The 14,526-nt window shown below is 38.3% G+C and overlaps 1 protein-coding gene across 1 annotated transcript in view; it reads right to left on the bottom strand.

Annotated features, from left to right (window-relative positions):
- jmjd1cb (jumonji domain containing 1Cb) overlaps positions 1–14,042 on the bottom strand; it is a 238,873-nt gene extending 224,831 nt beyond the window's left edge. The window contains exon 1 of the mRNA XM_057825761.1: positions 13,615–14,042. Coding sequence (XP_057681744.1) covers positions 13,615–13,770 — 156 coding nt within the window. The 5' untranslated portion in view covers positions 13,771–14,042. The remainder of the gene's footprint in view (positions 1–13,614) is intronic.
- Between the last annotated feature and the right edge of the window lie 484 nt (positions 14,043–14,526).

The following is a 14,526-nucleotide window of genomic DNA, read 5'->3' as shown; positions in this document are numbered from 1 at the left end:
ATTCGAGTACTATAGTCCCAATCGTGAATGCATCTGTTTTTCATTGTTGCAAAAGCCACAAATTGAGATTGCGTATAGCTTACAGGTGCTATGAAATACTATGTACAGCAAGTGACTTTGAAATGATAGCAGACCATATTCTATCAAAAAATGGACAGAAAAGGATTAAAACTGAAATTACATCCTAAATAATCTTCATTTCTCATCACCAGTGTTGTTAATCTTACTGAAAAAAAGTAATTAATTATAGTTACAAATTACTTCTCCCAAAAAGTAATTGCGTTAGTAACTCAATTACCTGAATGTAAGAGTAATTAGTTACTTGGCAAAGTAATTGGTGATAATTACTTTTTTTTTTTTCCTCAAAAAAAAAAACAAAAAAAAAACATTGGCCACACTATGTGAAGTTTTTTGTGAAGGTTTTTGGTACAATTGGCCCGAGCCCAATTCTTTACCCTAATTTACCCTTTACCCTGAATCAACTGTTGAAAGTTGTTAAAATTGCTCCCATTATTGCATTTGTTCCCTTCTCTCTACTTTCGACATATGAAAGTTTTAAAACTGTTTCATCATTTAAAGATAGATTCAAGTCAAGATTTTGCCGATTTAGAAGTATTTTAGATAAAAAGTTACTTAGGTTCGCTAGGAAGGTTCTCTACAACAGAGCCGTCCAAAAAAGTCTACTGCTTTAAGATGGCGGCTGTCTACTAACGCATTTAGTGCCATGCAGTGTTGTTAATTTTACTTTAAAAAAGTAATTAATTACAGTTACAAATTACTTCTCCCAAAAAGTAATTGCGTTAGTAACTCAGTTACCTGAATGTAAGAGTAATTAGTTACTTGGCAAAGTAACTAGTGATATTTTTTTTTTCTCAAAAAAAAAAAAAAAAAAAACAGGTCACACAATGTGAAGCTTAAAGGGTTTGGGGGACAATTGGCCCAAGCCCAATTCTTTACCCTCCACTTAACTAGACACAAGGGTATTGCGATAACTAGCTAGTAACCTTTGCTATGTGTGGAAGTCATTTAAAGTTGTGAATCAATCGTTAAAGTTGTTAAAATTTCTCCCGTTATTGCATTAGTTCCCTTCTGTCTACTTTAAACATGTGTAAGTTTTAAAACTGTTTCATCATTTAAAGATAGATTTAAGTTAAGATTTTGCCGATTTAGGAGCATTTTAGATTTAAAAAATTTACTTAGGTTCGCTAGGAAGGATCTCTACATCAGGGCCTTCCTGAGAGGTCTACTGCTTTAAGATGGCGGCTGTTTACAAACGCATGTAGTCCTTAAAACATGTTGGCAATGCAGCAGTGTCTGTCATTTGCATCTAGTTCTATAATATGATATCTACCGTGTCATGTGGGCGTAGTTTGTCGGCTATGGCTGCAGTCAGGTATTATTGGAGCCATCTAGCATCGCGGTTGCAACGGCGTCTTCCCCACTCCTGCTCTGCTCTCGTCCCCGTGAGTCCGTTTCTCTCAGACTTTTTTTTATTTAACCAACTTAGTAACGCATAGTAATGCACGCCTTTCCCGCCTCAGTAACGGTAACGGCGTTGCCAAGATGAGAAAAGTAATTAATTAGATTACTCATTACTGAAAAAAATAACGCCGTTAGTAACGCCGTTATATTGTAACGCCGTTATTAACAACACTGCTCATCACTAAACAGAAAGTGATGTCACACCCAGAATGAGATGCAGATGTTTGCAGTCGGCTAGCATGCTATCCATAGTCTGTCTATTCCCTTGTTACCGTGTGACCATTTTGTCATTCTGTCAAAGTGTAACAGCTAGCGCAGCAGAAGAAAGCGAGCCATTATCATCTGTTCTGGTTGTGATGTCACAACCAGAATAGAACACACAAAAGTTGTCATTCCCTTAACGTCGTTCATGAACTACAGTTCCGCTTCTAGATATCATGTAGGCTTAACAGGGCAAAATTTGTAACACCCATTTCGAGTGTCCCAAGTCAAATTAAGTATACGTCCGCTCAATAGCATGATACTCGTCCGCCAGCTCCTCTTCGATTGGACTTTTTAGTGTTGCAACGATTAATCGATTCAATTGAGTAAATCGATTAGAAAAAAAAAGCTTCAAATCAAATTTTCCTGCTTTGAGGACTAGTTTAATTAAAGTGGTTTGTTTTGAAAGTGTTGCATTTAATTTTATTGACTTGGGTGGATCCACTGTCCTCTAGTGGCAACAGTGATTATGGCATAACTCATCTATAGGCATGTGCCGGTGTGAGATTCTGACGGTATGAAAACCCTAAGCCAAAATATCAAGGTTTTACAGTATCGCAAATACAGCTGTAAAATATGTTACTTTGAGAAAAAAAAGTCAATTGAACAGGATTTTTATTTTTTTAAACATATTAGGAATTTGAAACAAAACAACAATGTTGAATTAAAATTAACAAATGAATTACTAATTATTAAAAAATAACAAATATTCTAAATAAAATTAAAATAAATGCAGTCCTTTAGGTGATCTAAACCCACAGCCACAGTTCAACATTATTACCATCAGAACAAAAATAATTGAATTGTTAACCATAAAAAGCACGTGTGTATGACTCGTATCATGTTTACATTATACACACACTCTTTCTCAACACAGACAGTTGCCAGAGAGAAATAAAACACGTTTTACCATGGCTAGACACACTAAACATGCTGGAGTTAACTCTCGTAGTTGGTGGGAAACATTCATGACAGTGTTTACTAATCTTTAATTTTTGATAAATGCAAAATCATATTAGAAGTATTGCCTCCTCGACAAGTTTTACATGTCGGTTGGCCTTCCTCCTCTAAGCTGCGGCCGTCTGTAACTTTTCTGAAGTTGAAGTATTTCCATACCAGCGATTTCGTTTTCTTCGATGGGAAAATTTTTTTAGGAGTTTCACCTCCTCCAACTATCGTGTAGCACAGCCGACTCACTGACACTGAGCAACAACCGGTGAAGGAGGGTTGAGCCTTGCAGCTGCAAGCGAGGGATTTCTCCATACATTTTCGGGACATAAAAAATAGCTAATACCTTAGGGACGGTATGACGGAAAATTTTTGCGGTTTTGAAACTATGACGTTTTAATACCACGGTATAACTTGAAACCGGTAATCGGCATACATCTATTCGTCCAACCCAGCTAAATCCAGCTGCTCCATGTTAAGACCAACAAAAGGTAGGCTTTTGTTTGAGCCAATATGTTTGTTTATACATTCGTTATTTAGTTGAGAAGTTATTAAGCTATGCAAGTTGTTCTTTTGTTGTACTTAGATCCTCAATCTTTTTTTTTTTTTTTAAAGGATCAGGCATAGATTTCATAATGTTTGACAGGTCAGATTCGACCTTCAATGTGCCATGCCTTCAAGTGGGCGGCCATCCCACAATCTGCTTCAGTTATTCGCAGTGGGTCGCAGCAACACATGGAGCGAACCAACACCGGATTTCTGTTGAAAACGTACGAAAGCTGTACCGCATAAAAACAGAAAGAATTGTCTCAGGAGGTATTTGTTCGAGAATTAAAGGTAATTATTACATTTTTCGCACCATGCATGCATTTTGAAACCTTGTGAAAAAAATCAGTAGGAGCAATTAGCTGCTACTGCATTGGCATCATAGTTCGCAATATTTACGTAAAATAAATGTTACCTGCACGTTTTTTTTTTTTTGTTTTTTGTTTTTGTTTTTTTGCTTTTAACAAAGACTCGAGACTCTTTTACGTCCATATCTATAAAGAATGCAGGGATTTAAGCATCTATTCACAAGAATTTTCAACTGAAAAAGCTCTATGTTTACTTATGGCGGCCGCTAATTTCCTTACTGACTCGCCTCATAGTTTGCAATATTACGTAAAAAAAATGCTACCTGCCTGGGGTTTTTTTCGCTTTTAACCAAGAATCGAGACTGTTCTACGTCCATATCTATAAAGAATTCGGGGATTTAAGCATTTATTCACAAGAATTTTCAACGGAAAAAGCTCTTTGTCTGTGTTTCCACTTGGTCAGCTTTGACGGAGACAGGCCCCCTATGAATCGGACCCGCGTACCGTGTCCCGTTATGAAGCCTATGGATCAGGTATTTTAATTTATAGATAAATGCATCTGCATTGTTATTCATCACCAAAAATTGCTTCATGAAATGTTCCTAATCCGATTACGCGATTATTCGAACTAAGTAATTGATAGATTAATCGATTACTTAAATAAGCAATAGCTGTAGCCCTACACTATTTTACGTCAGAGTGGCAAAATTCTGAAATAGAACAAGTTTCAATTCGTGGACCCACCCCTTAGCGGTTAATTTACACATGCCGTGCTGTGCCACAAATCGCTCAGAATGACCAGTGAAGCTCCTTCGCGCGAGTAACGCCACCTCACAAAATGAACAATGAATGGGTTTGTCCGCGACAAACTGCGTACTGCTTTTGCTCGCATGAAATGGCCTTAACTCAACTTACGGATGTGTTACAATCCACAAAACTGTTAATATTTCAAATTGTTAAATCTTTATTTTCTACTTTCTAATATTGTAGCTTTTCATTTGATATTTTTTCCTACATGAGCTCAGGAACTTTTCTGCTGCTTTTTAGTTTGGCACTCTCTATCTTAGCACTCACTGACACATGGTGCGAATTGCCATGTTTCTTGAACTCATGAAAACTAAATAAACATACCAATCATTCACCAGTTCACACTGCACAAATGTGGGGGAGGGAGCCTCTTACGAGGAGGAAGAGGTGGTGGGGGGAGTGGAGGTAGAGCGAGAGAGTGGAGGGCTGTCTTCCCTGACTTCTATTTTCATGGCACTCGCCCAAAAAAAGTCACCATCTGGAATGTTCGTTTTGTGGGCCCAAACCAATTTATGTTGTACGAATGTACCAAGTTTGCCAAATCTTCGCCATGATCTAATTTCCTGATTTGTTTCTTCTATGGGGATTGCATCCTTATTTTTTAGCATGACTACTCTCATCTTTTTCCATATGTTTGCCATTAACCATGATGGATGGGAAGGGCTCTAGAGTAGGACCAATTTGGACACAAGTGCGAGCTAGTTTCTCAATCGAGCAACATAAAATATATGTATATGTGTGATTCTACCAATGCAAACAGCCGTCCGAAGAGGAACAAGTCTTCAAAAGCTATTTGTTTCAATAACACACATAGGCTCATGTTTTGGTCCAGATAGGAAAGGCCTGGACGGACCTCTGATTGGACTTTGTCTAGATTGGGGGTAGGCAACCTTTAACATTCAAAGAGGCATTTCGACCCAGTTTCAACAGAAGAGACAACACTGGGAACCGCACGCACATATTGATGACATTTGCAATGATTGCGTCAGCTTCACTGTCCATATACTGGACTGTCTCAGAAAATTAGAATACACAATATTCTAATTTTCTGAGACAGTCCTGTATATTGTTCTATGTAAAGGACGTCAGCCAAGGTCGGCCCCCCACATTTTTACCACGCCAAATCTGGTCCCCTTTGCAAAAAGTTTGGACACCCCTGCTTTAAATGGTGGATTAATGTACAGGACTGTCTCAGAAAATTAGAATACACAATATTCTAATTTTCTGAGACAGTCCAGTATACTAGTACATATAAGTTTATGTATTCTGTGATGCATATTTGACTTAACAAGAGTATTTCACCTCATTTTAGTAAGCAGTATAAGTGCTCACTTTTTACATACAGTGGTACCTATAAATATAATTTGTTCCACGAACTGGTTTGTAAGTAAAAATGGTCCTATGTCGAGTGGAATTTTCCCATAAGAATAAACTTCAATTCGATTAATTCGTTCCACAGCCCAAAAAGCCAAGCTAAATCCTTCATAAATACTGCTGTTACAATTACACATAGCAAAGCAAATAAATAATAAATACATATCATAATAATAATAATAATAATAATGTAACGAATCGGGTTGTAATGTGCCGGTTGTGTTTTGCGTGCTGTTCCTAAACGCATGCAAAGTCAACAAAACTGCCACATTAGAACCAGATTCTGTGTATCAAATGCAACTGCTTAGTGTAGCACACCAACATTTGGCCCTGGTTAATCGTCTGTCATCTTGCCAAACATGCATGGTAGGCTGATCGGACACTCTAAATCGTCCCTAAGTATGAATGTGTCCGCGAATAGTTGTTCGTCTCCTTATGCCCTGCGATTGGCTGGCAACCGATTCAGGGTGTACCCTGCCTGCCGCCCATTGTTAGCTGAGATTGGCTCCGTGACACTTTTGAGGATAAGCAGCTCAGAAAATGAATGAATGAATGCATAGCAAATGTCGGCCAGTTTAAATGCTATAAACTGTTCAAAAGTTTCCACAAAAAAGTGACCTATATACCTCAAAACTAAATTATGAATGCAAACGAACACAAACATATTAGCTCAAACAAAGACTTATGTTGTCCTTAACAGGGAGCAGCTGGATTCAGCCATGTTAAACGAGTTACGTCATCTTCACTGTTGCCACCAGAGGGCCGTGTATCCTCCTAAATCAATAAAACTAAATGCAACATTTTCAAAACAAACCACTACAACGCCACACTAATTGAAAAGAAACAGCAAAATTCTACAAAATTTTGTAATCGAATACACCATATAGCAAACCCATGTAGCATAGACCATGTACGTTGAATCAGTAAAACAAACAAAATGGCCTTTAAATTTCCCTGACCAAACAAAACAGGGGTGTCTTAATCAGCTTATCAATAACCTCCATCCATCCATTTTCAACACAGCTTAACTTGGTCAAGGTTGCAGCATGCTACAGTCTATCACAGCTGACTTTTAGAAAATGTTTCTGCAAATGGGCGACATGTTCCTGTAACTCACTGTAACCTTCGAAACACATTTTATGCATGCATTTACAAGGCAGGGGTACAAGTGCACTTTCATTTTGAAAGATTTTTACTTACACTCTGAACTCGTTACCACTCAGTCACAGGGCACACAAAGAGATGGACGGCCACTATCATTCACAACATCACTGAGTGAGAATTGATCCAGCCTTGCAAAAGATCAAGTCAGGCAAATGTACCACTACACCAACAGTAAACCATAATGAACTAATGTTGCATAAATAAAACCGTTAATGGCATTAATGAATCACATTCAAATATACAGTATAGCGAAATAGCAACCACTACAACATTGGGAAAGAATTAGCCACTCACAAACATCATTAAACAAATGATTAATACCAACAAGGCATGGTGGGAACTAGAGATGTGGACAGTCAACCTCTGCTGCCACCTGCTGTCAACAATGTTGTCATCCAGCATGCCTCCTAGCATGCATTGCGGCGCTACAGACAAAATTCATGTTCTGTGCTAATTACTTCGTCAGTTACTGTTCCAGTTGTTTCATTAATTGTGAGTTATGGTATTCGGTAACACTTTATTTGACAGTGGTGCCAATACTGTCATGTACCAATCACAATTATGACATGACACTGTCATGAGCATTAATGAATCCTTATAACAGATGTCCTTTAGTGTCATCTGGGGAAATTATATCACTTTTGAATGGATGTAAAAGATCCAAACTGGACATATATGGATTTAGTGACATAATTGGCCGGATGACACTTAATGACATTTGTCATAAGCACTCAGTAATGCCTATGATAGTGTCATGTCATAATTATAGCTGTCTTATGACAGTCTTATGACGCTGCTGTCAAATAAAGTCCTACATATTAACCCAAATAAATTTTTAAAAATTAGCTGCACTGGACTATAAGCCTTAGGATTCAAAATGAGGGAAAACAGTAGCGGCATATAGTCCAAAAATTACGGTAGCTAAAATTGCATTTTCGGTTGTCGGTTAAAAGGCTGAAAGTTTACCACCGAAAAGTGTGAAGAACCTTAGTCCTCGTGTGATAACGTCATCAAAACACGGAGAGCTAGCACTCCTAGCGCACAGGCAACATGTCCGCGATGGAAGTACTTTGAGGGATCAAAGAAATACTGTATATAAATCATTAAATAAAGGAAAACAAAAGACATTTGCTTCATCGCTGCTACATGCTCGTTCTGAAGTGTTCCGCGTCTCATCGAGTGCAGTGCAATTGAGCGCTTGCATGAGTACTATGGACTTTAATTTTTCGCTGTTCGCTTGATTAAAGTATTATTTAATTGCATACATGTGCATTTGCTGTGGTTTAGTGCAATACGTTTATAACACGACCAATTCTTTTTGTCACTTTCTTTCCGCGACTTCTTTCACAAACCCTCTGCCAGTCGCTGTTTAACTCATTTGCTCCCAAAAAGATATACATATGTTCTATTTTTAATTGTTTCAGTGTCCCAAAGACATATTTATACGTCTTTTACGTTTTTTTCTCAAAAAAGACATCTCTGGGTTCTGATTCAATTGAGCTCCAAAGCACAAAGCTGAAAATCCATTTTAAAGCAATAAAACTGGCCACTGGAGGGAAGTAGCCCATTTGGTAAGACCCCGCAACCCTATTCAACGGCATTGAGAGGCCAAGCCGCAAAGCCGGGGCACCGGCGGAAGACGACCGAATGGATGTCAGGCGGCGGACACAGAGCAGAACAACCGGGACCACTAGATGCCGTTGAGCCTGTGCTGTTCGCAAGCAGAGCCCGTAGAGACTCAAAAAAATTCATCTTTTTGAGACAGAACACAATGAGGGAAAAGTTTAACGGGCTGTCGCGGCCAGAATAGCGTCATCTTTCAGTTGGTTATGTGTAAATAAATTGTTACTTTGCTATCAAAAGCTCTATTTGTCTTGTTGTTTCTGTTATTTTGTAAAAGGAAAACATTATTCAGATGTTTTGGATGTAACTAAAGCAAAAAATGTGTTAAAGTCAAAGTTATGTTTGAAATGAATGCTTTCACAAAAAGCTCAATTTCTCCGTTTTTTCATCAGAAATTGGAAAATTGCTCAGACTAAGCTATTTTCTAATGCTGATTTCGAAAGAATGGAAAAAGATTAGGTCTGTCAAAATTATCGCGTTAACGGGCGGTTACTAATTGTTTTTAATTAATCACGTTAAAATATTTGACGCAATTAACGCACATGCCCCGCTCAAACAGATTAAAATGACAGCACAGTGCCATAGCCACCTGTTACTTGTGTTTTTTTGTGTTTGGTCGCCCTCTGCTGGTGCTTGGGTGCAACTGATTTTATGGGTTTAAGCACCATGAGCATTGTGTAATTATTGACATCAACTATGGCGAGCTACTAGTTTATTTTTTGATTGAAAATTTTACAAATTTTATTAAAACGAAACCATTAAGAGGGGTTTTAATATAAAATTTCTATAACTTGTACTAACATTTATCTTTTATGTACTAACATTTATCTTTTAAGAACTACAAGTCTTTCTATCCATGGATCGCTTTAACAGAATGTTAATGCCATCTTGTTGATTTATTGTTGTAATAAATAAATACAGTACTTATGTACAGTATGTTAAATGTATATATCCGTCTTATCTTTCCATTCCAACAATAATTTATAGAAAAATATGGCATATTTTATAGATGGTTTGAATTGTGATTAATTACGATTTATTAATTTTGAAGCTGCGATTAACTCCATTAAAAATTTTAATCGTTTCACAGCCCTAAAAAAGATAGGAACTTACTTTTTTTTCCTGAGAAGAGAGTCTAATCTTTCTTTTGGTGGGTTCCATGTTTATATAGCAATAGAACAGAATTTTCTGTAGGCCTTGCAAAATCAGTCAAAATCCAGTAAAACGGCCGGGAGCGAAGGGCCTTGCTCCGGTGAAAATGGCTAGGAGTGAATGAGTGAATGTGGCCGGGAGCGACTTCGCCGCTAGACCTCGGGCCACTCGCCTGGCTCTCGATCGATTCCACTTGTTGCACAAGAAAACGCTGAGTCTTATTTTAAGGAGTAGGAAAGATTGTAAGGGCCTTGTAAAGAGCCTTACTAATTTTGGTGACAATGGAATAGCTTTTTGTTGTCATGGCTGTTGTGAACTAATGTTCCACGCAAACGTACGTCGCGAACTCATTTAGCTGGGCAGTTGGAGGCGTGAGACCCATTTTTTGAGTCTCCCAAACTTGCCGTGAGTTACAATTTCTGATGGGGTGCAAAATCTGACATGGACCCCGGGTTACAATGTACTCGATTTACGTGATTTCGACTTTTCGAATTTTAAAAATAATGTTAACTTTTATTTTGGCAAAGGAAACAGAGCAGGTAGTTCTTCCGCATGCAAGTAAGAACGCATGTGCGAACGAAGACGAACGTATTTGCGCACACGAAGAAGAGCACATGCATACACATGGGAAGCGCATTTGCTCCTATGAAGAAAATCGGGCAGCCGAACCCAAGAGAGAGGGGAAATATTACAGCTACAATTGCCGCAGTACACATTTGTTGCTTGTGAAGGATCCACAGAGGCAACACCTGTATATAACATTTTTTATACTGTTTATTGTGCGTTTTCAGTTGTGGTCGAATACTTGGGCAAGTTGATGTTATTGTTTCTGATGATGTGCGGAAGCTAACTGATACATGCTAATCATTTGTGTGGATTGTTATTGCTGTATCAGCAGCTAGTTATAAACGCAAATTTGAATGGCTGTTATTGTAGATGAAATTGATTTATTATCATTTTTATTTTAGTTTCATTCTGCAAGTGTTGATGTCATGAGCAGCAAAGTCAGCAAACCACACGGATGTCTGACATCGTCATTTCAGGGCTTACCTCGCTGTCTAGCTAAGACTTAGCACCAACATCTTGGCGAGAACAGTACAATGACCTATAATACATGTTTTTGGATAGTTTTTTTCCGATTTAGGGAATATTCTGATGTACTTAAAGGGTTAACACTTATGGGTTACGTCGCTAGCGTAGAGACAGAACTCGTTCGTAACCCAGGGACTACCTGTATTCGGTTTTGGCCAAGAATTTTGTTTTCTTAAATGATAATTTTCTGGTACTGCCTCATCTAAATAACACTTTAGATGACTTTTCAACAGAAAGTAAAAATATAAATACAGTTGTACCTCTACATGCAAAGTTAATTCGTTCCAGGATCGTGTTTGTAAATTGAAATTTTCATATGTCGAGCAGGATTTTCCCATTAGAATACATTATAATTCCATGAATTCGTTCCACAGCCCGAAAACCAACACTTAATCCTTAATAAATGCAGCTATTTCTATTGTAAATAGCATTTCCACAGAGCAAAACAAATAATTTACTGATAAAAATCTGAATAATATAATAATATTAATAATAATAATAATACCTGTAATAATGGAACAAATTGGTTTCTATTGGCGGATGCGTTTTGCGTGGTGTACCTGAAAGCACCGCGTGGCTGACTTGACAGAGTGAGGGAGGACATTTTACTTTCACTTTGTTCAGCTGCTATCAACAGTAGGCATGTTGTGTTGCACAAGTTGATGGAATAAATGATTAAAAACCCGACGAAGCTGGCGATTTGTTTGGCAAGATCACCACAATAATAATTGTTACCTTAAAGGGTACCACAGATAGAAAGACACGTAGTTCTTAAAAGATAAATGTTAGTACGAGTTATAATAATATGATATTAAAACCCCTCTTAATGTTTTCATTTTAATAAAATTTGTAAAATTTTAAATAAAAAAAATAAACAAGTAGCAAAGAATTTGGGGATTTAAGCATTTATTCACAAGAATTTTCACTGGTAAATCTCTGTTTACATAAGGCGGATGCTAGCTACATTCACTAACGGACTAGCATTGTACTTCGACATATTTACGTAAACTAAATGCTAACTGCACGTTTTTTTTTCTTTTAACCAAGAAACGGGACTGTTTTACGTCCAAATCTGTAAAGAATTCAGAGATTTAAGCATTTATTCACAAGAATTTTCAACGAAAAAAGCTCTTTGTCTGCGATTCCACTTGGTCAGCCTTGACGGCCTCGCCAACAATGCAGGCCTCCTATTCATCGGCCCCGCGCCCCGTCAATACATTATAAAAACTATGAATAATAATTGTCAACTTAACTTATAAAGACTGGCCAACAGAGGTAGGAGGAGGACGTGAAGATCGTCGACATTCTACGGCCGTATTGTTGAGTCAATCCACGGATGCGCACCACACGCTCATATTTTTCTATCATTTCCATCTTCTCTACAATGCTTTTCCCCGCCTGCACTAACCTTCTTGAAACCTGTGTTGATTTCTTTCACAAGAAAATCCGCCGTGCGTCCGTCTGCGGTGCTATCATAAATCGTCGTATTGCGAGCATGTAATCATATGTAAAAACAAATGCAGAGTGAAATTTTACGTCGGATGTCGAAAAGATTGTGTGTCGAAGCGATCGTATGTCGAGGTACCACTGTACAAGTATATAGGTATGTATTGATCTAATGGTAAACAACTTGCAATCGCTGCAAACATGATATTTGCATAACTAAAACGTAGACGGTAAATTGAGGACAAAAAACCCAACCCTTGGTAACGACAATATAATCCTCTCATGAGAGGTCTGCGTCAACCAAATGACAATAATCATTTGAAAATGCACAGATAACTGCATGTACAGAAACACAGAAATCCAGCAAAACAGGATTTTGAGCCAAAGCATAGAGAGACGGAATCAGAACAAAAGAAAATAAATGAAGCATGTACACCATGTGCATTAGGCAGCAAAGGGCTTGGTGGGGGACACGTTCCATATCTCATTTTAAAAGGTACAGAAACGTATATTTTACTGCCAGAATGAATAATCAAACGTAATGAAGATCACAAACGCACTAAAAAAAAAAATTGTGATTTGAGATTATAGACACAATTTCAGGCGACAACAGCCCATTGTTCGGCTATCACTAGAACAGTTTAATGCTTTTTATGACAATGAGTCTAAGCATTCCTGGGGGTTTTCGTCGCTCACACTCACACACACATTTCAAGCGTCCCGTTCATACACCGCACATTACATTCACAAATAAAAACAATGATTCAATAAGGACTGAATCGAGAAAGCTAACCTTACTACACCAGTCAGCTGATTTGCAGCATACAGCAGATTAAAGCGTTCAGCTGCTTGGTAGTCAAATTCCTTCACATGCATTGCAATTGGAGCTGCTCACTGAAAACAATCAAATACAGTTTCAAGTGTTTTTTTTGTTTTTTGTTTTTTTTTTTGTTTTTTTGTTTTGTATTTGTTTCTTGTTTTTTAGTTTGTTCTGTACTGAACAATGTAAACGATTATCTGTCGATCCCTAAATTATTGTTTGACAGTTGTTACACGTTATAGCATATATTACAAGTACATACACTGATGTAGGTGTTTATTTGTTGTTATTGTTATTGTTTTAATACGAATACCGTAGACAACCCCAAGTGCTTTTGGTAGACATCCTGCCCCAATGACTGGATTTCTTAAGTGGTCTGATAGGCAAACTTTCCCATCACACACCACAATTACAAAGCCACTTGCCCAAGATATGTATTAAATTAGGGAGAAAACACGCACGCGTAAACACACGCGCGCTCGAACAAAATAACGTCCGCCTTAGTGCATTGCCTGGCTGGCCAGCCAACAACCACAGATTTCTGCCAATCGCTTAGCATGTAACAGTCAAGCAAGTCAGCGTTTTCCTTACCGTCAGGTCGAGATTGTCACTATCTCGATGGTTCACAGCTCGTATGACACCGGACCTCCACGGCCACCGAGCAATGTCACCGATTTCAGGCAGCTCGTCCCCGCTGACACAGAGGAACCTCTTCCCGACGAGCTCCGGCCGAGCCTCGAATGCCATGGCCCCTTCGCTGGCCGAAAACCCTCCCTCGGAAAAACTTCCCAACTATGACGCCCTTGCAGATCGGCCTCTTACGACATTAAAACGGTCTGAAGGACGCCAGCGATAGAAAGAAAGAAAAAAACAAAACAAAAAAAAACGAAAGCAATTCGCTGCTAAATGGGCAAACAACCCGTGGGATTTAAATGTAGTAGTCTCCACCCGCTCGAACGTCAGTCCTTTTTCTCCTTGCTTGAAAAAAAAAACACCCGTGGAACATTGAACCGCATCACAGCTACATTTCAGACTAGTGTTTCTCCGCCCGACTCGAGAGCGCTCAATAGTATCTGTCCGCACGCAGACCGCAGCACGATAGTGTCCCTACGCTCAGATCCGTGCTATTTTCCCCCAAAACTCGAGTAGTTTGACACCAGTGCTCCCACTTTAGTGTTACTGGAATAGTCCATTGATAATCGCTCAATGTACGTGGCACAGACAGTAAAAAGATATGGAGACTACTTTTTGCGCGCTGAAATACACAACAACACTCAACAAACCGGATTAGGAGACAACCCAAATAATGTTGATCCCGCGTGTGTGTGCTTATATGTACTAGTATACTGTACTGTATATACAGTGCACATATGAGCATAGAGTATAGGGACGTTTTAATACTTAACAATTAAATGAATTGTAAATTTATAAATAAAAAAAACAATAAATATGTATAAATTAGGGCTGTAAAACGATTAAAATTTTAAATCGACTTAATCACAG

Source organism: Corythoichthys intestinalis, chromosome 21 (assembly GCF_030265065.1).
Source record: "Corythoichthys intestinalis isolate RoL2023-P3 chromosome 21, ASM3026506v1, whole genome shotgun sequence".
NCBI classification, from domain to species: domain Eukaryota; kingdom Metazoa; phylum Chordata; class Actinopteri; order Syngnathiformes; family Syngnathidae; genus Corythoichthys; species Corythoichthys intestinalis.
Note: the sequence above shows the minus strand (reverse complement) of the source record. Positions and strands in the feature narration are given on the sequence as shown.